This window comes from Enhydra lutris, unplaced genomic scaffold, assembly GCF_002288905.1.
Source record: "Enhydra lutris kenyoni isolate GAN:26980312 unplaced genomic scaffold, ASM228890v2 scaffoldscaffold11, whole genome shotgun sequence".
In the NCBI taxonomy this organism is placed as follows: domain Eukaryota; kingdom Metazoa; phylum Chordata; class Mammalia; order Carnivora; family Mustelidae; genus Enhydra; species Enhydra lutris.
The window spans coordinates 14,950,548-14,977,732 of NW_019154095.1; the positions used below are offsets into that span (position 1 = coordinate 14,950,548).

The following is a 27,185-nucleotide window of genomic DNA, read 5'->3' on the forward strand; positions in this document are numbered from 1 at the left end:
GCGGCTGTTTTGGATCATTGTGTTCATGTCATCATTACAAGGCCCGCTTCTCTTCCCCTCACACGTCTGCTGCTTCACCTTCAACAGTCAGGTGTCCCTCCTCCATGATTCAAACAGTGACAGAGACAGCCTTTTTTGCCAAGCCACGGAATATTCTAAAAGACGGCTCCTAAAGCCAAGAATCCCTATCACTTAGCACCTTCTCTGGTGGCACATTTGTGCGTGTTTCTTTGGAGACTTTAAGAAAAGGCAGAGCCTTTTGGGGTTGGAGATCACAAGAAAGAAAAGAATGCCACACGGTCCCTGAGTGCCTTCATTAAAATAATGACTTCATTTATCGGAGTACTTAGGGTTGCCAGGCCCTGGGCTGAAGGATCTACACATACTGTCTTACACCATCTTCACAGTGATCCCACAAAGACTGTATTCTTATTTCCATTTTACAGAAGAAAAGCACAAAACAAAACCCAGAGTCAGATTAGGTAAATTCATCACGAAAGGGAGCCGCAGACCTGGACCCCAGGTTTGTCTGTCTCTGAAGGCCGTGCTCCTTTCCCCGAACCAGCCCACCTGGAGGTCCCAGAGCTGTCTGCAAAGAATACCAGCCCTAAGGAGATCCTGGCGTGGAGCAGAAAGCCTCTCCAGGGCTGTGTGGCAGGGCCTTTGTTGTGCAATTACAAGAAAGGGAACACAGTGTTCTGAAATTGCACAAGGAATGTAAACAAGACAAATGGAATCTCAGAACTGGTGCTAATCCTTTGCTAGAAGTTGTTTCCAGAAAAAAGGTCTTTTGTGTAACATTTGACAAGGAGGATAGGCCCCCAAATTGCTGGGGAAAAAGCACTGACAGCAATGGCTGAGTTTTGCAAAGGTGTGTATCCCTAAAGGAAATTTATTTCTTCCTAAGCAAATGGTTTCCTTGTTTAGACCAGATCTCAAATGCTTGCTGAGCTATTTTAAGAATTCCAAGGAAAATGAGAATTAGCTTTTATAGGGAAGATCCCAAAGCCAGCATTAGTTGATGAAAGTAACTTCAGAAGGTGTGATGGAATGATCTTGGTACTTCATAGTGAACCCCAATGGCAGCCACTTATGGGGACACCGTGGGAGGGAGTTGTGTGAAGGACCCCTGCCGTATGTCTCTCCATATACAACAAATAGAGAGATCAAGGCCACAAACTCCCCAAGAATTGCTTCAATCGCTTCAAATGAAAATGTTCACATGTAAAAATACCTATCTATTTGGTCATATTTTCTTTGTAGCAGAAGCTTCAGAAACTTATAGTACAAATGAGTTCATAAGATGTAACCATTCATGGAGCATTTACAATTTGTTAGGTCCTACACATAGTATTTATTCAATATTGAAAATACCCTATGAGTTTGTGGACAAAAGAATTCTCATGTCCATGCTACAGGCCAGGAAACTAAAATCTGGAGAGGCTAAATGATTTTTCCCAATATCAAATGACAAAAATAAAATAATAATGCGTTTGATGTCCTTTATTCAAAGGAAAATGATCCCCAGAATGGGGGAGTACAGTTCTTCTCAGGCAGTAAAGTACTCTTCCCGAGGGAATCTGGGCAAGAATAGATTGTTTAGAGAATAAGACACAGTAACTCAGAAACAGAGCATGATTGGCTAGGAGGTCAGTGACTTCCTTCTAAGGCAAGGGTTCCTATTTTCAAAGCGAAGGTAAGCTAACGCAGAAGGTGACTGGTGTGTGCTAGGTTTCTTTAACAGTGATGCATTTCCCTTACGTGTGACTGACTTAGGTTTCATTCTGTGTGGTGGGCCAGGCCACTTGGGCGGCCTCCATTTTGTGAGTCCAGTAGAATTACCTTTATCACCAAGATCTCATGGTCGTGGGACCCAGCCCTTCATCAAGCCCCATGTCGGGCTCCACACTGGGCATGGAGCATGCTTAGGATTCTCCCTCTCCCTCTCTCTTAAAATAAACAAACAAAAATCCAAGGTTTTATATGAGGTTCAAAGATGAAGGAACATAAGACCACATACACGTATATACTTATATGTATATATAGTTCCTTCCCCACCCCCAGAGTTGTAGAGATAGATAGACAGATAGACAGACAGACAGACAGACAAAATGAGATATAGATTCCCCTGAATGAATTTACAAATATTACACAAACTAGTATCTGCCCTGGGGTTTCTTAACAGACCACCATCTTCATGGGGCAGCTCATTCTCACAGAAATACCCAGGGCACTTCCATTCGTAGACTCAGCACCAAACTGAGCCACCACTTCAGAGACAGGGAAGTTGTATCCCTTCATCTCAACCCCAGGCCCTTATCTCCTGCCGTAGAATTTATCTTTTGCCAGGATGATTGCCAGTTGAGATCATGACCTGAGCCAAAATCAAGAGTCAGATGCTTAACAGATGCTTAACACCACTAAGGTGCTCCTGGAGTAGAGCCATGTTAAACGCTATCATGTTGTCTCAGCCATGCCATGAGGAATTAATGAAAATCCAGGCCCATGCAGTTGGTAGAAAGAGTATAGAATGCAGTGTCATCTCCTCCCTCAGGCTGGTAGCAGGAGCAATCTCTGGGAAAGGCCAGGTATGCCCAGTAGGTACATGGACATGATCCTAGGGCGGGTCAATTGCAGTGTGACCAGAAGGTCAAGACGGAAGGCCCCGAGAAACCTACCCTTGAGTTCAAGTCAGACAAAACTTCATGAATGGCCAGCAAACAACTGTGAAGACAGCCAATGTGTTGCAATAGTATAGCCAGGCGCCATGTCATTAGGACTGTCTGTTGGCTACATTGTGCCCTGCCGAAGACAACCAGCCAAGGGGGTGAGTTTGGGCTGAAATCTAGCCTGTGCTCCACTTACCAAGTGTGCAAACTTGCATGGGGCTGTGTCCATCTGGCAGAAGTGGGTGCATATTTCCAATTTTCAGAGAGGTGTTGTATGCACTAGGGCAGCCCAAATGCCATTGTAGTTTGACTTACACTTTAAAAAGTACAACTCTGGGGTATAGTTAACAGAATAGAGTCTATGTCAGGGTGAAGAGGACTCAGATCCACGTGAATTGACCCATGAAACAGGTTCGAGTAGAGAATTATCAGGGGGCTTGGGCAGTGGGCCAAAGCAGGTGGCATATCTCCTGTCAGAGAATTGGGAAGGGACATATATAGTGCCGTTAGCCAGTATTTGGAGTGCAGGGTGCCTTGGGCATTCATATCTATGTGCCACAGGATCCAGGAGAGCTGACCTCAGGGAGCATGGGCAGATGGAGAAAGGCCTGTGCTGTACCTTGGCAGCCAAGACATCTTCATAACCTTCTGGAAAATTCCAGAAACTCCTAGGCTCGTGCCAGGGAGAGTCAGAGCAATATAAATCTGTGACTACCAGTTGGATCTCATATCCCAACTCCCATCACCATCAGTGGCATAATCTAGGAATTATGGCTTACATCTAGGGTGTGTTGGAAGGTTTTATTTGTATACCTTCTCCCATCAAGACTTCCTTGGGTCAGGGATCATGTTCCATTCATACTTGTATCCCCCAAGAACTCCTCTAGTTCCTGATATGCAGTAGATGCTTAATCTATGTTTGTTGGTAGGACAAAGGATAGAAAGCTACAGGATGTGATCTCTACAGAGCTGGGCATATCATGTTCCCACTTACTGATTTCTGGCTGCACACAAGTTTGGGCCACCCAGTTTGACACTGCCGCAGGGTTAGGGAGCTCGGAAAAGGTTAAGATGTGAGAGAACAGCTGAACCACTCTTTTTTTTTTTTTTAATATTTTATTTATTTATTTCACAGAGCGAGATCACAAGTAGGCAGAGAGGCAGGCAGAGAGAGAGATAGAGGAGGAAGCAGGCTCTCCGCTGAGCAGAGAGCCCGATGCGGGACTCGATCCCAGGACCCCGAGATCATGACCTGAGCCGAAGGCAGAGGCTTAACCCACTGAGCCACCCAGGCGCCCCCAACTGAACCACTCTTGACAGTCATCCTGGGACACTTGAGCACTGAGGATTCTTGACTCATCATCTGCCCAGGCTAGCCAGTTCTCTGACTGACGAGCTGGGTGTGGACAGTTTGCTGAGCCGGGCAGACGACCAATGAGAGGAGAGAGTGCACAAAAACCTGAGTGTCAGAGTCCACTGTTTCTTCTAGTGATGGATGCAATCCAACTTAAAGACAAGAGTGGACTGGGGGCTCTCCTCTCCAACTCCTTGATTTCATGACCAGTGTACCAAAGGAGAAGACACAGTTGGGGGATATGGTTGGTAGGCTTGGCCACAAACTCCTAGTTTCACTTACAGGTTCCAGGAGATCGAGGTGTGAGCTTCATATTTCCATTAAATATCTTCTTCCCATTCAGTCAGGAACTGTGGGCAAACTTTTCTTTTTGACATTTGTCCTTGGTGCCTGGATAAAGGGAGAGTTCACATTTAAGTGAACTGATGTAAACACCTGTTAATTTACTTTAGCTGAATTCAACAGGGGTTTAGAAGCAGGAACTAAGCACACAACTCAATGCATCAATGGACTTATAAAAAAAATCTAGGATATCAGGGACTTCCACTAACTATCCAGGTACAGAAGTAGAACTTTGGAAAAATCTAGAAACAAAAAAGGCAGGATTTGATCAAGAGTCCCCATGAGTGGCCCAGTCACTGGGGAGGTCTGAGAAAGATCACTGTGGACTGGGAAATGCTCTCTGTGGGCATGAGCCAGACAGCCAAAGCTTGGTGGGTTAAGGGAGAAGAAGGGAAGGGGGAAGGCATTTCAAGTGGGTAGAATGGCATGAGCAAAGGTTTGGAGGTATCATGACTGATACTTCAAAAGTGTTTCTGTTAGGAATAGGAAACAAAGGGAAGTAAGGTTGAATGAGTTGGTTGCAAATAGATTAAATGATCTACAGAAGAGTATATACTTGACCACATGTACAGGCCAGCGTTTGGCAAAATATTCTCACTGGAAGACTAGCCTTGTTATCTTGAACATAAGAAAAAAGTTCCATGGTCAAGTAAAAATCACAGCCCCTGCTATCTTCCCATTGGGTAATTCATACTGTGCATTAACGTAGTGCTGCAGTAAAGAAAGAAACTGGTTTCTCTTGGTTTAAAGCCCTTTTAAACATGAAAAGATGTGCAACATCGTTAGTAGTTGGGGAAGTGAAAATTTAAAACATAGTCCCCTATTAGAATGACTTAAAAAAAAAAAAAAAAACTGGCAATACTAGGTATTAGGGAGGATGCAGAGCAGATGGAAATCTTGTACTACTGTTGGCCAGAGTGCAAAATGGTACCACAACTTTGGGAAACAGTTGGGCAGTTTTTAAAAATAAAGTCAAATACATACTATTTTAGCTCAGGGCTGCCATAACAAAATACCGTACCCTGGGAGGCTTAGCCAACAGAAATTTATTTTCTCACAGTTCTGGAGGCTGCAAGTCCTGAACAAGGTGCCAGCGTGGCTGTTTTGTGGTGAGAACTTTCTTCCCAGCTTACAGGTGGCCACCTTCTCTTTGTCCTCAGGTTCAGTCTGTCATCTATGCTTACTATACACCTAGCAATCTCACTCGTAGGTATTCACCCAACAAGATGAAAACTTACATCCACGTGAAAGTAGGACACAAATGCTTAAAACATTTTATTCATCATCACTTACTAACAACCCAAATGTCCTCTGAAGGGGACAAGGATATGCCACTTTGGTATAAGGATTAAGTTGAGCTGGAGGCAACTGAGAATGAACAGAGGAAGAAAGAAGCCTTCTCAGAGCTGCCCCTGATTAAGAACAGAAACTTCCGAGAAATGAGGACTGCTATAAATCCCCTCTCCTGGGGGAATTTTATGGCCACAAAGAAGATAGAAAGTCGGCACCAAGATGGACCTGCACAAGCGAGTTATACTAAATAATCCTTATCTCCCATTAGTTTCCCCATATATTTACCTTCCCACAATTTACCACCCCTCGAAGCTCAAACCCTTCTCCTTTGTCTTATTACATCTCCACAAATTTATTGCCCTTTTGCCAAATTGACATATAAACTTTCAGATCTGACTGCCTCTTTAGGGTTTTGATTTCTGTGAGGCCCTCCTTATGCATATGAAATAAACCTTTTCTTCCCTGTTAATTTGTCTTTTGTCAGTTTAATTTGCAGGCCTCCAGTCACTGAACCTAGGAGGGTAAAGGAAAAAGTGTTTTTCTTCCCCTGCACCTTTGAGGAATGAATGGATGAACAAACTGATACATTCGTACAAAGGAATACTCCTCCACAACAAAGAAGAATCAACTACTGACATGCAACCATATGGTTGAATGTCAAGTACATTGTTTACAGGGAAAGAAGCCAGACTCAAAAGGCTACATATTGTATAATCCTGGAATAGGCAAAATGTGTAAGAGTAGAAGGCTGACAAGTGGCTGCCAAAGCCTGGGAGTAGGGTGAGGGTTGACTAGAAAGGGACAAGAGGGAAGCTTTGGGAGTGAAGGAGACTCTTTACATCATGATGGGGGGTGAGGGGGGGATGGCTACACAATTGTGCATTTGTCAAAACTCACAGAATTGGATGCATTTAAAAGGTTAATTTTATTGCATATAAGTTGTGTCGCAATCATTTCTTTTAAATGAGCATAAAGGAAAAAATGACACAGAATGAATGTCAAACAAGTAAAAAAAGAAAAGTACCTATTCACATCCCTTGGAACTATGTTTACGTGGATCACAATTTGTAACTCGGGTTTGAAATCATAGATGAAGCATTCAGACAGTTACACCAGGATCCATCATTCATTTATTCATCCCACAAATATTTAGTGAGTACTTACATATACGTTGTTCTAGATGCTGGGGTATTTGAGGGCACATGCGAATTAAAAATAAGAAGCTTAATCATTCTTGTTGAAAATAAGAGAAGAGACACATCACCCTGTTCTTTCAGAATTTCTTTCTCTGTTCTTTGCCACACTATGGAAGAAAATGCAGGAAGGAGATTACAGGATGTGAGGAGTATACATTTGTCATTGTTAATATGGTGTTGAAAGAAAATCGCAATGAGCAATTGAAATTTAAGCAAAAACTTGTAAGAGATGAGGAAGAAAGCCATGAAGCTATCTAGGGGAAGAATGGTCTGGGCTAAGGGAACAGTAGGTGCCTAGCCCCTGAGGGAGATTGTACACCCGATCTTCAAATGCTCACATCTCACTGCCTTTTCTTCTTTTGCAAATGCTGCTTGCTGATCTCCCCATCCGATCCACTCACCATGCTCACAAAACAAAGACTCACCCTTTGGAGGAAACTGGCCTTTGCTTATGTCCGTCTGCACTCAACTTTATTATGGTGATTCTATTTCTTCAGCATCTTCTCTAAAGAGACCCAGTAATCTCACTTGTTTGAAGTCATCCCCAGTCCTTCATCCCATAAATCTCCGTTCAAGCAATCTGAGATGCTATTTCCCCAATTCTGAGATGTTACTGATAGTAAAATGCTCTGTCACTTAATAGCCTTTCAGTGGGAAAAAGAAATGAAAAAAAGAAGTAAATAAGAGAAGTTAGGAAGAAAGGGGGAAGGGAAAAAGAGAGAGAGTGGGGGCTAAATTTACTGTATATTCTCTTAAATTCTTTAGGACTTGCTTATCTATGCAATTACATGCTGCTATTATTTTCCTATAAACCAGCAATGAACAGTGGATTTTGAAATTAAAAACACAATACTATTCACATTGGCACTCCCCAAAGTGAAGTACTTAGGTACAAATCTAACAAAATATGTACAAGATCTTTATGAGGGAAACTATAAAACTCTGAATAGTATTAGAAGAACTAAATAAATAATAAATGGGGGGATGTTTCATGTTCATGGATAGAAAGACTCAAGGTTTTCAAGATGCCAGATCCATAAGTTCAAGGCAATCCCACTAAAATCTCAGCAAGTTATTTTGTGGATACCAATAACCTGATCCTAGAGTCTATATGGAGAAGCAAAAGATCCAGAACCTCCAATACAGTATTGAAGGAGAAGAACAACATTGGAGGACTGACCCTACCGGATTTCAAGTCCTGTTCTCAAGCGGTAGTAAAGAAGAAGGTGTGGTATTGGTGAAAAGAACAAGCAGATCAATGCTCAGCAGAACAGAGAACCCAGAAACAGACCCCCATCAACATAGTCAACTGATCTTTGACAAAGGAACAAAGTGATACAATGGGGGGAAAGACAGTCTTTTCTACCAATGGTGCTGAAACAATGGATGTCCACAGGCCAAAAAAAAAAAGATTCTGGACACACAAATCCTCCACTGTTCACAATTACCAAAGCCTCACTCTGGCTTATTTCATAATCAGAGACTATTCTTCCAGATCATTTTGGACCCCCCCCCCCATTATTCATAATCTTGTGGGGACTTGCTGCTTTTCAGCCACACTTAAGACCTTGGCCTTAATAACACATTTAAGATTGATCATGTAATTTGGAGGCATCGTGGAGAATCCTAGGGATGTATTGGCATTTCCTCTTTGGTTAAAGTTATAATTTTGTTTTTCCTTTTTTAAAGATAAACATAAACATAAACCTTCTACTGAAAGTCACTAGAAATTTTCTGTAGATTCTGGATTTTGAATAACAGGGTTTGGTTTTGTTTTAACAAAAAACCACATGAAGCGGTCATAACAATTTCCCCTAGCTTTGAAAACCCACTCTGTGTGGTGAGGCAATTTGTAATGTTTGGTGTGTGTTAGGCAATCTTACACATACATGACGTATGTTTGTTTCAACTCAGTAAAGCAGTGTAATCTTCGTGAAGTCATTTCCAGTGACCATTAGGGACCCACATCTAAGTTAAGAGTATGTGGTGCCACCAAATAAAGAAACAGAAGTAACGAAGTGAAGAGGTACTTGTATTTTGGCTCAGTCTGTGTGGCCATCGGCAATGCCAGCCACACGGGCACCTCACCCTTCTGCGCAGCCACTGGGAAGTATTTTTGACAGAATGTGCATTACAATTCCATAAGAGTTAACATACAGGGAGTCTTGAACTAGAGGAAATATGACAGCTCTCAAAACTCACAAGGCCAGGGGTGACTGGGTGGCTCAGTCAGTTAAACGTCTGCCTTTGCCTTAGGTCATGATCCAGAATCTTGGGATCGAGCCCTGCATCTGGCTTTCTGCTCAGCAGGGAGTCTGCTTCTCTCTCCCCCTCTGCTGTTCCTCCTGCTTTATGCTCTTATGCTCTCTCTATGTGTCAAATAAATAAATAAATTCTTAAAAAATAAAATATTAAAGAAAGTCACAAGGCCTTGAGAATTCTCTTTAGCCCACAGAGCTGGATCCTTATCTACCAGCTAAAAAGTTATGTCTACCTCTATACTTTCTGTATTCCCAACACCCCCTCCAGCTCCAACCCTGGAGATAACAGAATTCAAATCACCCTTTGGAGGGAGAAACAATCTAAAAAGGAAAAAGAAGACAATAGTTAGTGTTTATTTTAAACTTCCTGCCTGAAATACCACAGGACTAATTCCTTTCAGATCGGACTTGGTTTCCTGAAGGCTCCTGGGCAAACATGTATTTTCACGGCTTTGCTAAAACTTGGAGTCTCCCTTTTCTGGGGCATTGAACCTCACTTGACTTAGTGACTTAGTTGTTGTGAAACACCAACTCACCTCTGATAATAGGAATTAGGAATTCATCCTAGAAAAGTAGCCTGCCGTTTCGTGTGCTCATATGTATGGTTTTTGTTTGTTTGTTTGTTTGTTTGGGGTGTATTTTGTTTCTTCCTTTTTGAATAAAATCATAAAGCAAGAAGCTTTTAATCATGGTTACAAGCTATCCTACAGCAAAACCCCTCCCTTCCTGTTTCAGCAGTAAGAGCTTTGCCTTGCTGCCTCTGGAAAAATTCCCAGCTTTTAGAAAGACAAGCCCCCCCGCCCCCCCGTCTAGAAATATGTGACAAGAACCTGCACAGGAGGGCAAAGCCATACCAGGACAAGATGCAGGTGTCTGGAAGAAAGAGTCACTTTTTGGGGGACTCAGTGCCTCTGCCTGAGAGCCAGCCCCAGGGTGAGAATGGGGGTGGGGAGCTATACCCTGCAGCCACAGACAGAAGGAAAGCAAACAGGGTCACAGGCCTCCACTCCACCCACCTTGGTAGTGTTTGGTTACTGGATAGAAAAGAACAACATCTCTTCCGGGGCGGCTAAAAACCTTTTCCTGTCACGTCTGGCCATGAAATCCTCTACATTCAACGCAAGCTCTTGGATATCTCTTACTTATTCCAGTTGATTTCTTTTACGAGAAAAGGACTTCTTTTCCATTACCCACTGTCTCTGCATGGCACAGCACACTCGGAGGTCATGGAATTTCCTGGCCACCGGCACGGCCGAGGCTGAGCAGCAGTGCCACCCCCCAGAACCGATGGCCCCTCCCAGGGGCACCGCCGTTGAAAATGAAAAACATCATTTAAGAAGAACAGACCTTTGATGTAAATAAAAAGTCAGCACTGAGTCACAGCGATGTACAGAAACGCATCTTTTGTACCTACTGGTGTTAGATCGCCGTCTTCAAGCACAATCCTCTCAAAATAATTACTAACTTTTGGGGCGCCTGGGTGGCTCAGTGGGTTAGGGCCTCTGCTTTCGGCTCAGGTCATGGTCCCAGGGTCCTGGGATCGAGCCCCGCACCGGGCTCTCCGCTTGGCGGGGAGCCTGCTTCCTCCTCTCTCTCTCTGCCTGCCTCTCTGCCTACTTGTGATCTCTGTCAAATAAATAAAATTTAAAAAAAAAATAATTACTAACTTTTGACATTGATGCTGATCGTTCTTAAGACAATTTCGTCCACAGGTTTTCTTGCGGTCAGCCCCTGGCTGGATGGTAAATGTCAGCAGAAATTTGGTGTCAATTACATTTCACCATAATTTCCTTGAGAATGAGGAAATCAGTAATATTTTTTTTTTCACTAAACATGTACTTTGTAAAACTCGTATTGCTCTCCAAATTGTTTATTATAAAAGAAAAAAAGGAATTACTAAATGTCAAAATAAATAGTTGTGGATTCACAATACAATACGGGACAAAATCACGTGGGAGCATTCAGGGTACGTGGTCTCTGTGCTGTGGGAGCCGCGCTCAGCTTTTGTTTCCTGCCCACATGACACGACCAACCTGTAGTTTCCCGAGTCTGCCACTGCCCCTGCCGAATGGCAATGGGATGACGCCGTACATCTCACCGGCCACAGCGCAGACCACCCGGCACGACCTCGGGAGGTCCAGAGACTCGGAGGAGTCATCACCCCCTACACACAGGTGTCTGAAGGCATTTTATATTCTAAGCATCCCACAAGCTGTCCTTCAAAAGGAGGTATTCGTTGTGTTGTGTCGGGAAAGGAAGAGCTCGTTTCACTGCCCACGCGTCTCACGCAGTAAACGCAGACGTCTACCAGACTTGCCCGGGTTCACTGAACGCGACCCTAAGTAGAAGTATTTGACGAAGTTCCCAAAACAATCCATGTTCATTACGTTTGAAAAGAAGACAGAATCTCTATTATGAGGGCACAGTATTAAATATATATACAAGTTCTACCTTATTATTTATTAAGTTGTTCCAAACATTTATATCTTTATTTTCCTTCCGTTATACCTGTTATGTCGATTGTGTCATGTTAAAATCTGTTTTCCATCTTCTTCTATTCTCATCTCACCTAATTTCTGCTTTATGTTGGTTGTCTTTGTATTATATGGTACATAGATGTTTATAATTTCTCTTCATTGTGAATTGTGGTGATCAGCCTTAAGTGTATTTTTTGGTCTCTTTTAAAGCTTTTTGGCCTGAATTCACCTTAATTATTAGGAGTCATTACCCTGTCTTCTTATTGTTTTTATTTTTCTGGTGTATTTTTGGCCATTTCTTTATTTTGGGTCTTTTGAATCACTCTGTTTGGCGTGTGTCTATTAAATATAATATGGGATCTGCTTTTGTCTTGTGAGCTCATCTGAGAATTGGCTCATTTGTCCCTATAGCAAGACAAGAGAAGAAACCAGCAAAGTCCATTCTATTACCTAATATGATTTACATGTTTAGGGTCAAGCCTATTAAACTATGGTATAATTAGGCATGTGTTATATTTACTGTATTTCCTACTTAGTTGGACATATTTTCTTTGCTATTTATTTTCTTTTCATTGTTTTTGCCATTTCACAATGTTTGTATGTTTGTTCCAATGGCTGTCTTTCTATTTGTTCCATTTATGGTGCCCTTAATCTCCTTTAATTTTTCATACTGAGACTTTGCCGTCTGGTATGTCCATTTGTATCTTTCTTCACTTATTAACTATACAACTATTGATTTTACTATTCTACCTTTCTATTTCTCTCCCTTCCCTTTTTTTGGCTGTTTTATTTTTACTTTTCCAAAACATAAAATATAGAGATGCTGATCTTCAAACCATATCCTCACCCTTGTTTTAGTCTTAGCTGTGCAATTAAATATATTACAACATAGATCAAATAATAATTAACTAATATTGATAGGCTAATATGATAAAATTACATCATAAAATAGATTTTTACCACTAATTCTCTGGCTAAAGTTTTCCAGTTATCTCTCAGTTAGATAAAACTCTTCCTCTAGGGATGCCTGAATGGCTCAGTTGGTTAAGTGTCTGCCTTTGGCTTAGGTCATGATCCCAGGGTCCCTGGATCAAGTCCCGCCTCGGGCTGCTTGCTCAGCAGGGAGCCTACTTCTCCCTCTGCCTGCCTCTCTCCTTGCTTGTGCTTGGCGCATGCTCTCTCTGCTCTAGAAAAGCCCTACAGCATATGTATACAGTATTCCATGAGTTACTGAAGGTTAAAACCATTTCCTTTAACCTTGGTATTTGAAGGACAGCTTGGATGGATAGAAAATCTTTGGCTCACACTCTTTGTTCTTGGGCTTCTTAAGAATGCTGTCCTTTGTTGACTGGCTTTATAAGTTGCTCATGAGAAGTCTGATGTCAGTTTAATATTCTTACCCTTATAAGTGATTTGACCATTTAGTTAGGAGGCCCTGTAGTGGATTGAAGAGTGACTCTAAAAAGATACATCTATCCGAGTCCTTGGAACATGTGAATGTTACCTTATTTGGAAAAAGGGTCTTTGCAGGTGTAATTAAGAGTTTTGATATTAGATCATCCTGGATTACCCAGATGGTCCCTAAATTTAATGACACATGTTCTTACAAGAGAAAAGACAGGGACATAAATTTGAGAGGCCGTGGAAGAAATGCAGAGGAACAAAGAGGAGAAGGCCACATGAAGACAGAAGAGAGGTTGGAGTGAGAAACACCGGGAGTCACCAGAGGCTGAGAGAAGCATAGAGGATTCTCTCTTAGAGCCTTCAGAGGGAACACAGCCATGCTGACACCTTGATTTTGGACTTCTAGACTCCCGCGCCATAGAAAAAGAAATTTACGTTGTTTTAAGCCACCAGTTTGAGGTATGCTATTATTAATACAGGCATATTAATACAGGCTCTGAGGATTGTGTGTCCGTGTGTGTGTGTGTCTTTAAAATCTCATGGTTTATTAGCAGCTGTCTCAAAATGTCTCTTTCTAGATAAATTTTCCTAGATATGCAGTAGCCTTTTCAAATACTTATTTACAGTTTTCCTTATTTCTGGAGAGTTTTCTTTAATTACAGTTATGTTTCATTGCTTTGTTTTTCTTCTTTAAGAGCTGCTACTGTATGTATGTTGGACCTTATTTGCCTGTCTTCCATTTCAATCACATTGTCTTCAACCCTGGTAACACCTTTCTTAATTTTATTTTCATTCTCTCGATTACTTATCTGCCCTCCTCCAATGCTGAAATCATGCAACACCCAAATCTGTTTTCTTTTGAGCACTTTGTATTTGTTCTTCATTTTTGAAAAGTTTTTGTATTTTTCTTCCGTTTATTTCCCTAAATCAATCAACTCTTACTGCATTTCTTCCTATTTTGTACCCATGTATGGCCTTAATTTTTAAATTTATGATTTTGGTGTTTTCCTAAATATCTCCCTTACTGAAGTAAGAAAGTGTTACTGTACAGTTTTCTTATGCTTTGTGATTGGTTTGGGGTGGAGAATTTTTATCAGTTCAATTGCTGTGATTCTCATTTTCTGTGTTCTTCTAATAGCAACTCTTTACAGAGTTAGGTTGATTTTTTTTTTTTTATTTTCCTGGGCATTTTGTAACAGAGTTTCTAATTCAAGAATGTTCTCAGACCTTAGCTGTCAGTGCAGTGGAGCAAAATGTCATTAGTGGACAGTGAGGGGAGCAGAGCCATTATGCCATATTTATATGTCATTTCTGCAAGATCCTAAGTTTTCTCATTAGTTCCTTTCTGTGTCTCTTTACTCTTTTCCCCAGAGATTTTACGTCTCTTCTCTCCTACACTCTGTTCCCAGCTTATAGTGACAAGTGATAGGAACTCTCTTGGGATATGGTGTTCATTTCTCTACTTATCGGTAATTTGAAGTTTGAGGTATTCTTTCTTCTAATGCTGAAGTCATGAATCATGGATGGTTTTCTTTCATGTTGAATTTAAGGTCTGTATGAAGAGATTTGATTTCAGGTGGCTGCACTTTTCCTCCAAATATGGAAACTCCCTTGATGAGTGCTTCTTAACCCCTTTGAACCCATTTTCTCTTTTTATCATCATAAAATCTCATACACTATTGAAATGTTTATAAAATGCCAAATAGATGAAATCAGGTAACTAAACCAAATCAAAGCTATGAGACAAAGCACTATTTTCTTTCTAGACACACACTTTCCTCTCCTCAGATTCTCGTGTGTGAACATTTCCTCATCCTCTGCTCCAAATCCCTGAACTGAGTAATTTCCAGAGCCATTGTCTTAGTCCATTCAGGCTGCTATACCAAGAATACTATAGACTGAGTGGCTTATAAACAGCAGAAATGTATTTCTCACAGTTCTGGAGGCGGGAAATCCAAGATGAAGGCACCAGATGGCTGTGTTTTCCTGTGTCCTCACATGGCGGCAGGGAGGAGGAAGCTCTCTAGAGCCTCCCTCATCGGGGCATGAATAGTATTCATGGGAGCTCTACCCTCATCATCTAATCACCTCCCAAGGCCCCACTTCTCAATACCATCCTATTGGGGGAAGGGGCTTCAGCATATGAATTTTGGAGAGACACAAATACTGTCTGTAGCAGCGGTAATATAGGATCAAGATATTTTGCCATAGTTGTTTTGATGCAGGAATATTTGGATACTTCTAGACTTATGCCTTTTGTAATACTTTTGGTCTCTCTTTTTCTTAACTTGTTACTGTCTGATCTGTCCATTTTAAGTGGTTTGATAGGACTTTTACCCTATAACTATCAATACCATTGATAGAATGACTAATACAAGAGAATGAATAATGAATGCGACAATTGTCCCTTCTCTTTCTTCTTCTACCATTCTTCCCCCTTGGCCAGAACACATCCTGTTTACATACTATTATTTGATCACGTCCCCATCCTTGTTTTGGTCTTTGCTACACAATTACATACATTCAATGTTCACCATCAGTGCTTTTGTTGAAGTTTCCCCATTTATCCTTTGCTGGAAGCAGCTCATCCTTCAAGAGAGTTCCCTCAGAGAGCCTGTGTGTGTGGTATTGATTCCCTGTAGGGTCTTCAATGTAGCACTAAGAGAAGTATTGCTTCTGGAAGAGAATCAGACACACAGAGACGCAATGGTGGTCCTTGCAGTTCTGAAAGTGAAGAAGAAGACAAGAGGGGAAGTCTTGAGAATCTTGAAGAAATGAAAGAAATACACGTTTACATCATTATGGTCACACTACAATGTTTTTATTATTCATTTGTAATCTGAATGTCCCAATGTTTCCCAACCTTTATACAAATGATGCCATATGCCACATAGACTAGCTGTCCTAAACTTGGAAGTCCAGCCTATGCAACCTAAGGCTTTCAGAAGCATAACCCCTGCCACTACTACCACCAGTTTTTGAGGTCCCCCTGGCTCTAGTATCTTAGGTTCTCTGCTTTGTGTACCAATCTACTAAGTACACTTCTGGCATCTTTAGTCTTGGAGCTGCTGCTTCCTGTGCCAGCTGCCAGCCCTACGGCCTTGTGATTTTTAGCCAAATTCTCATTCCTTGGTTATGGCTGCTACATGTTCCACTGATGTGATCCTACTCCAGAGTGTCTGAGAGCTTCTCCTGGCCTCCTGCCTCTCTCCTTTCTAGGGTAGTTCTTGTCATTCTACTTAATCTGCCGCTCAGGCTCAGGCCACAGCTCATCTAACCACTACTAAGGAAATAAGGAGGGTGATGGGTCCTCAGGTGGTAGCTTTCCACACCTTCACCCATTCTCTCCTTGGGGGACACGCACTGCTCAAGCATGGCCAAGTGTCCTTACAGCCTCAAGCAAGAGTCTTGACACTACTGAGAGCAGCTCACCTGTTCACCTACCTGGTATATGTTTGGGCTCTGACAAAGCATCTGCCATGTAAGTTTCCTTGTCCCATCCGTAAGGCGGGGTAACATTCTAGGAGAGGGTAGGATATATCAAGAAAGCACAAAAGCTTAATTGTTTATTAGGCTGTTTTATAAGTATGTTGAAGTACACCTACTTTTGAAATTGCTGAGTCAAATATCAAGCATCACATGCATCTTGTGGGAAATACAGAGCACATCGGTCTGTAATGGATGGGTATTATACTGCTGACCCAAAATGAAGCCAATCAGAGCCACCTCAATAACCAAACATTTATTTAATTCCACTTGGTGGTTTTATAAGGCATTTAAAAAATTTGGTTGGGTCTATGTTGTTAAAATTGAAAGTAACTACCAGCAGGTTCTGACCCTTTCAACTTTTACCCAAAAGGAATGTTTTCTTAGCTCCTTCTAAGCCACTAATAGAATTAGCTTGTCCCCAGAAAAGATAGTCCAGGATCTTAAAAAACAACCAAACAAAAAAATGAGACCCACTGATTTTAACTATGTAGAAACTGGGGTCATGCATTTGAGCTCTGGGATCCTCGGTGGCAAATCCTTGAATTAATCTAAGTCTGGGAAAGAATGGGTAATTTGGAATCAGCCCTCCAAAATACGGATATTAGCTATTTTATATACAAGTTGTATGGTTGATAAAATTGAATCCCTACAATATGCCCCATATTTTTATAGCATCATCTTACTTAATGCTTATAACATCCTTCCAAGTGAGGTGCTAATACCCCATTTTATATACAAAGAAGCCACTTCTCATAGATCTTAGGAGATTGCCCAAAGTCATCAATAAGTGAGAGCTGAGCCTAGGTTTATCTGATTTCAAAAACCTAACGTCCTCCCACTATACCATGTTGCCTTCCCATATACCCTGGCTACACAGGATGAAGTCTCCATTCCCTGGACAGTCTTACCTGGGATTTCCTACTTTCTTTGGTGTTCTTGGCAAAGAGTGGCCTCTTCGAGGTGCATAGATGTCCTTAGTAAGCACTGAGTACCCATTTCCAATTTCTTCTAGTGTGCCTTTCTCTAGTGGAGAGCTTGGAAATCTAGCACCGCATTTCCTAGTCTTTTTTGTATCTGGGCTTCTAACTGTGAGTAATGTTCAACTAATTAAATCCATTTCCATGAGACCGGAAGTCAGCATGGCAGCAAAATCCACCTTCCTGCTGATTTGGCTATAACCCTTGGCGAACATGACTGTGAAGACACTGGGGCTTCCGGTCACTAATTCAGTGGGTGCCAGGAGATAGTCAGAATGAGGGTGACAGGGACTTCCTGATTCTTATATTTCAAGGACAGCCATGTGTTTCCAGGGACAGCCTCCTGATCGCCAACCTTCACAGCCATGGCAGACGTGGAAGCAGCCTGAAAGTTGGCTCCTCCAGCCTTTCACACAATGCTAGAAACACCTGCTTCTCTCTGTTCAATGCCTTTCTGCTTAAAATAGCTAGAGTGGTTTCTGTTTCCTGCAACTGAACCCTGCTGATACACACTGTTTTCCTTCTTTCCCACTAACTGCGGGCCTTTGCAACTGCCATCATTTCAACTGATCTTTTAAGCTCTAAAATGAAAATTTAAATATCCCCCATTCACTCCCTATCTCTCTTATCCAGCTTTATTTTTCTCCATAGTTTATTGTCACTCGAAGATGATTTATGGGTTGAATGTCCACCCCTCCTAGAATTTAAGCTCCACTGGAACAAGGACTTCATTTTGTTCATGTCTATACAGTTCTCTAACACTGAGAACAGCCCTGGCAAAGAGTGGGAACGTAGTACACGGTGTTGAATCTATGAAACCAGCCTGTGGTTTCCTTCCCATATCATGGCAGTGTTGCAAGTGATCCCTGAACCCATCAGGTGGAATTTGGGCAAAGGCTTTGAGCTATATTTCACACTTTTACCACGATTCCTGTGTCTATCCCCTGGATTGTGCCAGAGCTCAGCCTGGGAAATGAAATCTCTTCTGTATTTCATAATTGCATTAAAACTACGATTCGTCAACTTCGCAGAGAAAAAAGGTGCTGCAGAATTTACAGCACGAGATCCCGTGGGGAACGAAAGAGAAGTCAAAGTCCATAATCTCTTTGGGAGTCAGAAGAGTGAACTCCAGAGAATATTTTTATTTTATTTTTCCAGGTGTGGGCAGAGGGAGAGAATTATAACCAGCCTCCACATCCAGCATGGAGCCTGACATGGGACTCGAACCCATGACCCTGAGATCATGACCTGAGTTGCAACCAAGAGAAGGAGGCTTAAATGACTGAGCCACCCAGCCACCCCTAGAGGATATTTGTCAATGTTATTTCTTTTTTTTTTTTAAGATTTTATTTATTTATTTGACAGACAGAGATCACAAGTAGGCAGAGAAGCAGGCAGAGAGAGAGGAGGAAGCAGGCTCCCCGCCGAGCAGAGAGCCTGATGAGGGGCTGGATCCCAGAACCCTGGGATCATGACCTGAGCCGAAGGCAGAGGCTTTAACCCACTGAGCCACCCAGGTGCCCCTATCAATGTTATTTCTAAGCCATTTCTATTTCTTGATAGATTAGTTCCCTAATGCCAAGGAACTCACCCCCTTTAGCTGCCATGGTTCTCCTGAAACTTCAGACAATGGGTTCAAACATAACTTGGGGAGGGGTGCCTGGGTGGCTCAGTGGGTTAAAGCCTCTGCCTTCAGCTCAGGTCATGATCCCAGGGTCCTGGGATCGAGCCCTGCGTCGGGCTCTCTGCTCCACAGGGAGCCTGCTTCCCCCTCTCTCTCTCTGCCTGCCTCTCTGCCTACTTGTGGTCTCTCTCTCTCTCTCTGTCAAATAAATAAAATCTTTAAAAAAAAAAAACATACCTTGGGGATTGGAAATGTCAGCACCTTTGAACTAGTGCATTAGAGAGAATCTGGAGAGTATAAGCCTTCTCTGATCTCTGACCCAGGCTCCCGGCAGATGGAACATCTTGGGTATTCTCTTTGCCTGATGATTCACGGGGACGGGTGTTTGGGTGTTTAGATTTTAAAACATTCTTCTCAACCAAAACTGAAACCGAGAGGCGCAATCACTCTGGAATTTTTTGCACCTGCAAAAACAGCCGTGTTACTAAAATCAGCTGCTCTTGCCATGCAGGCTGCGGCGTGTGATGGTGGTGTTTCTCCAGCCATGCGTGTTAGGGCTTCACCGCGGGGCGCTTACACGGTTCCGGCATGGGACCTCTCGTGGAGCCAGCATTCTCTGTTCCGACGCGTTTATCAAGCAGATCCAAAGAAACGGACCAAATCTCCAAAGAGCAGCTCGCTTAGAGCAACAGAAGATCACGTGCAGCTTCTCTCAGTAAGAAATTGGTCAGAGGACTCCAGAAAATGCTTTTCAGACTGTGTGCACTCTAAAATGTCCTACATCTTGATCCTTCCACAGCATGACTCAAGTTCTTGGACTGACTTAACATTTCTGCTAAAACCAGCTATTAGGCCTGGCCACTTCCTTCCTTCCTGGCACTATTTTCAGGAGGAGAGACCCGGAGCCCCTGCACCTGTTGCTGGTGCGGCCACAGGAGGAAACCTCTACAAACCCTCATTTGTCCCCACAGCACAGCCGGGGTGCCCGAGCTGCAGCAGGGGCCAGTGTCAGTGTCCAGAGGGGCCAGCTGGGACTCCGAGGCCAGGCAGCCTCAGGAGGGAACATTTCCCCAGGCACTTCTGGGTCTGCAGCTGGCCACATTCCCCGGGGACGCAGCCAAGAATTCCAGCCCTGTTCTTTTGATACTGGGATGGCTGATCCCATGGAAGGAGGAGGAGGTTCTGGGGGTGACTGCCAACCTTGTTCGTCATGTTGGGATGCAAATGTGACTGAGACGCAGCTCTGAGATGCTTACAGTCCCTCCCTCGGGCCATGATGCTCTTAGGGAGGGGTCCACTGCCCTGGGAACAGATGGCGAGCTGGCTCCTGGCCCCCTTGGCTGGTCAAGGGTCGGGTCCCGCTGGCTCTGATCATCCTGGCCCTGGACATGCCACTGCGTGGAATTTTAGCATGAGGTACCTGAACACCACCAGGTCAAAACCGATTTCTGCTTCTGTTCTCTTTCCAAACCAAAACTAGTACGGAGACATCGGATATCTGGCATTGCATGCCAGGGACCCATCTTGGCTACCTCCTTGAAAACCTCTTCCTAGCATGCTTTTTGTCTTTCTTCAGTAGAAATCTGGCAGAAGAGCGGGGTTCTTATTCTCACCTTTTATCTGGGTCTGTTTGTCCACAGCTAGAATAACAGAGGCTTTTAAAAAACCTAATGAATTCAACGTTCAAAGAATGGCCTCAAGCAAATGGAATGTAATGGTCCCTCTCCCCAGCTTAGGGCAGCAGGGAGGCCACAGGGGTTTAACATCATTTTCATTCACATTCAAAATATTTCCAAAAGCACAAGGTTTTTAAAATTCAGCATCCTGAGACTGAATCCCCAATAATCTTCCTCATTCCTAAAATGTTTTTTTCAGTAGCGGGTCCCTGATAGTTTTAATATATTTTAATATATTAGATGTGGAGAAAAAGGGATGGATACCGTTTGGGGGTTTTGATGTCCAGTGGATTTGTGTGTATTTCTTATCCATGTGTATTTCTTCTTCTCTATAAATACATTTGAATAGACTAAACACCTCCTTTGGCCAGCTACTTCATCAAAACATTGAAAAAATGCTACGCTTGAGCACGGATTTATTTAGATATTTGCAAATGGGGTTCTGGAAGCCCTCTGCAGTTCGAGGATGGGCTGGGTTCTCTCAGCCTTCTGACTGGGAGGAAGCTGCTGTCACTGGATTCACAGTTCACAGCTATACCAAGCTCCTGTTATCAGGGGAGAGAACCGAGCGCCAGCTGCAGAGAATGGAGATGATTGTCCCAAAGGTTGCTAACATTGAACTTGCTACTTACACACACACACACACCCACACACCCACACACATGCCTATCATAAAAGCCTATCAGCTCACACAGATGCTGGCCAAATGAAGCACGTGTCCCTAGTACTTCCTCTAACTGACAACAACAAGGTCTGAGGGTTGCATCCCTGAGATGGCCGTCTCATCTGCCTTTCTTCCTCACGTCAACCCTGGGCTTCGTAGAACTAGCTTGCCTTGCTACACTCCCAGCAAGTAACACTTAGAAATGATGCAGCAGATGATTATCTTTTTAGTACTTCAGTTGTGCATTCCAAATCCTGAATTTTCTTTCAGCTGGTACGCTTCTGAGTGTGGTTACAGCCACAGAGGAGGAGGGCACAAGCGGGGATGGTGTCTGGGAGCTGCAGGGCTGAGGAAAGGGGCAGGATGGCAGGATGTGAGCTGGTTCCTCTGCTTTCGGAAGAGGGAAGGGGGCCCGGGATCAGGAGCCACCCTTAACCCTCTGACTGCCAGACCACGTGGCTTAGGACCACTTTCTGCTATTATTTTTTCAATTTATTTTAAAACAGGATGACTAAATGAGAGGACTTAGAAGTCACAAGAAACCGGGCTTCTTTATTTAGGACTCGGCCGAAGAGCAGGTCTTCACTGAAGAACAGAGGGCTTAAGAGGCTGGGAGCATCTCCTTCCTCTTCAGGGCTTTTTTCACTAAGAAAGTGAGGCTTCCCCATGAAATTGAGGTAAACACACAGTCAACAAAAGGGTTCCTCATGGGGGCGCCTGGGTGGCTCAGTGGGTTAAAGCCTCCGCCTTCGGCTTGGGTCCTGGTCCCGGTGTCCTGGGATCAAGCCCCGCATCGGGCTCTCTGCTCAGTGGGGAACCTGCTTCCTCCTCTCTTTCTCTGCCTGCCTCTCTGCCTACTTGTGATCTCTATCTGTCAAATAAATAAATAAAATCTTAAAAAAAAAAAAAAAGGGGTTCCTCATGGAAGCAGTCAACCATCAAGATGTGGCATTTCAACCCAACACATCAACCAGTAAAATGCTTCTGTTAATTTCTGTTCTGAGCTGGATAATTTTATGACCACTAATTATGACTGCAGCCACACATGGAGAAAAGCATAAAAATAGCTCTCTGTCCTTTCACTGAAAGAACCTTTTCAAAGATTAACTTAGCAATCTCCTCCACAACGCCCAGGAGTAAATGGGCAGGTAAGTCTTGGTTTTCTGATTTTATAGACATCATGGACGCATGAGAGGTTCGTGCAGTGGTTCTCCCAAGGTCAGGGACGAGCCTTGAGATGACAAATGGGTGATGGAGTCTGGAGTTCTATCATGCAGAAAGGCATGGCCTAAGAACCAAAGACGGCTTCTCTGGGGCCCTGGGTCCTGGAAAGAAGACTGAGGCAGAGCAGAAGCCCAACGTGTATTTCCAGTTACCGGAAACGTCTTGCCAATGGGCCTGCTGTGACATAAATACAAAGTTTTCATCATACATATAAGCCCATGGATAAGAACAGGAAAAGCACAGAGGTGGTGGAATGTGCCCGCAGTAGAGAAGGACATAGTGGGGTGGCTTTGGACTCCCTCCATAATCACACCAAACTTGGCCATCACTCACGCCCTTGACTCTTATGACCCAGGTGACCTTGAGGAAAGGCATTTTTTATTTGAAGCCTCCATTTCTTCCACGTGAAATGGAGCTCGGTCCCTATCTGGGACATGACCTTGATGAGTGAAGAAGGTAGCTTATCCAAACGTGCAGCTGAGCACCTGGCTCGGGCGAACACTCGAAACAGAAGGCTATTTGATCTTCGGAGTCAGGACCCTTTCAGGGCTTCTTGTGGTTGAAAAGGGAGAAAGTTTTGATCCCCAAGAAGCACAGACGCTTTGCCACCCCTTGTCCCATGGTGGTACTCTCAAGCAGACACAGACAAAGTCAGGCATGATGCCCATTAAAAATTTAACTATATATCATATTCATTTATTATCAATCCACAGGATAATTTGATTGCTACATGAGCTCATAAAAGCTTTTTCACCTTTACAAAATTAAAAAAAAAAATGTGCCACAAGGATGTAATAACAACTGCTGATAAACAAGAAAAGGAAATCTTAAAATTATAAATTTGCTGTAGAAAAGATAAAAAACAATTATATTTTCTTTAGAATTTTACCTTGAATAAAATATTCCCCTGTATAAAAAATAAAAAAGCTTGCTCTGGTTAGAATTAGAATATTTTTGTCTTCAAATCTGGGAATTTGCATAATATCTCCATGATAGTTTTCCTTTGTACCGCGTGGCATTCAAGCACAGCAGATTAGATTTTCTTTTTCTTTCTTTCTTTCTTTTTTTTTTTCTTTTAAAGCAGTCTTAAAAATTGGATCTCCGTGGAGAAGCTCCTTTTCTTCTTCTCCTCCTCAGGGATGTGGAACACAGCCTTTTCGGGGAGGAAAAGGAGGAAAGGAACTGGATGGGATGGGCCGGGAAGCAGGACAAAGGGCCATGGTGGGGAGGGGGGGAGGGGGGCGCTGAATGTGCTGAGAAATAGAGCAAGGTCACAAGAAGAAGGTCTATCTGTAAGTGCTTTAAGATAAGGTGCAGAAGCAGACGGCCGCGTCGCTAGTACTGCCCTATGTACATATTCACAAGAATAAAAAATTCCAGCTAGTTCACATTTTCTCATCCGTTCTGAGGCATCCACTCCACCATGCCGGCCTTGACCGCAGGCAATGCAGCACCTCGCCGCCCGTGTGAGTGTTGGTCCTATGACGTCCTTGAACTTGAGGGAGCAGCCCTGGGAGATCCAGCAGGCTCTAGAGATATGTGTCTACCAATGGGCTGGAGTCCTGAGTTAAGAGAAGCCCCAGTACTGGAGTTGGACACAGCAATCAATGTTCTATTGTCAAGGCTTTTTCCCTTAAGGATTTGTCTAAAATAGGCGTCAGAGAGGAAAAAAATAAAATACAAACAAACAACAAAACAAAGCCAAGAAATCCCAACAACCACTGGGGGAAGTCGAAGGCCTAACAGCTCTTGACGCGGGCCTGGGTGATATCCGATGTCTTCTTGATGACGCTGGCCCGAGTCTCCCGGTCCGGCCGACTGCTGCTGGGCGCTGGGGTCACAGAGGGAGGGAGGGGGAGGTCTGGTAGAGTGGGCCACGAGCTGTTGTAAGGCACCGGACAGCTCTCCTCTTTGATGGTGACCTGGAGGTCAGGTTTGTTGGAAGTCACGAAGGTCGCCATGCTGGGCAGCAGGTAGGTGCTTCGTGTCCCCATGTTGCTGAGGTACTGTTTGCCTTCAATGTTCCTCTTCCGCCAGTGTGGTCGTCCCTTTCAAAGAAAAGAATCAAGAGACATATTTTTTTCCTTTGCCTTCTATCGAATGGCTTAAAAAAAAAAGCCCCCTGTTCCCACATGTTGGTGTGTTAACTTGAGTTTCTTAAGAGGCGTGGAATGAACAGAAGTTTAGCGACTTCACGTCCCTCAACCAAGACCCACACCCGGCTGCTCACATCCCAAACAATGGTTTCTCTTCCCTTTTTATCAATTTCCATTTGCTACCTCCCAGAAAAATAGGCAAAACAGTTCTATGAAGGCAGGAAAACAAGGCAGCAAGTTGCTTTCTGGTTCCCCTCTCCTCCGGCCCCCCAGCCTGATCAGGAGGTAGGTGTTAAGTCATCCTGGCTGGTCTGTCATAGAGTCTTGCTTCCTCACTCATGGCCTAGTCCAGTCTTTTGAGTCAATCTGTGCTTGCAGAGAAAGGGAAGTGAGGAGGAACTCAGAGGGCAAATGCCTTCCCACTGTGTTCAAACGGGTGCGGATTTAGAGCTCCAACATGCCAAGCAAACAGGGGGTCTCAGGGGTGACTTCACTCAAAGAAGGAGCTGGAATTTCTGACCTGGAAGAAACAGGGTTGGAATGTCTGTGAGCAGCTACACTTCCTGTCTTTTCAGAGTTCCTGGACTCCACTTGAAGTGTTTAGTACACCAGGAAATCACGAACTGAAACCACCATCAGTCAGTCTCTTTTTCTCTCTCAAACACAGACATGAAGCAGGCGGTTAGAGCCATTTCCTGCCATTGTGTGAGCCCAGCCTGGAGCAGGAGAATGGGAAGCAGGAGACTCTGAATCCGGACTGAACACACACCTAGCCTCTGGGCATGGACCGCCGAGGGAGGGGACCCCAGGTACACGTGGAGATATTTTTGCTGAGCCCTTTCTGACGGTGACTTCCAGTCACTGATGTTGGCCACTCGGCCCTTCTGTTTCTGCTGGTGAATCGGGATGTGTACAGTGGTGAGAATATCAACAATATCAACAATGGCCTCACTTCAGTCTCCATTTCCTGCCGTCAAAGCTTCTTTTCCTAAAAGGAACACCTTACTGTCTCTCCTCCCATTCAGCCCCCAAAGCTTAAATGTAGAATTCAAAATCCAAAAGTATGGTCAATTTTCATGTTATGTGTATTTGATGACACCCCCCCCCCACCAACACAAACTCTTCTGGTAGAACCCATGATCGGATATAGAGAAACGTAACCAGCAGCAAGGAACCCGAAGTGGTGGGGTGGGGGGAACGCTTTTCCACAGCGTCTGTTGGAGCCAAGCGGTGGCCGCCATGCTTACCTCGACGCTCTCTTCATCACTGGGCACACTATCGGTAGTTTCGCTTTCTGTTCACAGAGAGAAAAACACAGGGCCATCATTCCTGCCGCTCAAACCGTGGTGAGGCTTAGGCAGTGTTTAAAAAATATATCCACACTTCTTTTTTTAAGAAAAGAGAAATGGGTCAGTGAACTCATGACCTTCACCCCCTTCGTGAGGCTCAATAAACACGTGTACTTGGGAGATGCTAGAGTGGATTTTATTTCTCCGATTTTGGCCGTTCATCGGAGAAAGGTTTTAGAGCCGGGGGTAGCTCCCTCTCCGAGGGCCAAGCTATGTCTTCTCACTGCCACTACCTCCCAGGATTGGGGTGTTGGCCCCCATGGTGCCAATCCGCTCTCTGCTTCCCAGGACCTCTGCTCACCCCCTTTTCCTCTATCCACACACCCCACGTGTGCTTTCTCCCACTTCACGTCAGTCCCGACTCAGAGCCTTCCTGGATCACCCCCACTTACTTGGATCCCTCCTTCACCTCATATCCCTTTCATACTTCTATTTCGGGTTTATAAAGTTTCCTCTTCCACCCAGGTTACGGTGGTGGACAGATTCTGGGGGGCTCCCATGATCCTCCTCTCCTGGTGTCTACTCGCTTGTTGGGACTCCCTCCTCTGGAAGGTAGCTGGGACCTGTGACTCGCTTTGAGGCCACAGAACACAGCGAGCGATGGGATGTTACATTAAGTAACTGAGCCCTGTCTCGTGAGGAGACTTTCTCCCTTGCTGGCTTTGAGGAAATAAGGAGCCATGTTGGGAAGGTTTGCATGACAAAAAAAACCAAAAAACAAACAACTAAGAGCTGCTTCTGACCAACAGCTGGTAAGAAACCAAGGCTCTCAGTTGGACAACCCACGCCTACGCTTTACCTCAAATCATGTGAGCTTAGAAGTAGACCTCCTCCCTGCCATTCTGCCCTCAGACGAGCTAGCAGCCCCGGACCGCACCTTGACCACAGGTCTGTGCGTGCAGTGGGCTGAGCAGAGAACCCCGCTCAGCCATGCCTGCACTCCCGACCCTCAGAAGCTGGGCTGGGATTCATAAATGCGTGTTATCTGAAGCCACAGAGTTTCTGGTTATGTTGTGATGCAGCAACAGATAACTAATTCGCTTATCATCCTGAGCTAGTGTGCCAGCTGCGAGACACAGAACAGCTTCCC

General features: G+C 43.9%; 1 protein-coding gene across 3 annotated transcripts in view; it reads right to left on the bottom strand.

Annotated features, from left to right (window-relative positions):
- Nucleotides 1-24,026: 24,026 nt before the first annotated feature.
- The window catches only part of LOC111144413 (interferon regulatory factor 2), an 81,735-nt gene continuing 78,576 nt past the window's right edge, over nt 24,027-27,185 (bottom strand). For 2 of the 3 annotated variants that reach the window (XM_022498691.1, XM_022498692.1), the window contains exons 8-9: nt 25,994-26,040; nt 24,390-24,698 (exon numbers count right to left, since the gene is read on the bottom strand). In XM_022498691.1, coding sequence (XP_022354399.1) covers nt 24,390-24,698; nt 25,994-26,040 — 356 coding nt within the window. Of the gene's footprint in view, nt 24,699-25,993; nt 26,041-27,185 lie in introns of all 3 variants that reach the window. The other variant, XM_022498690.1, reaches the window with a different exon arrangement.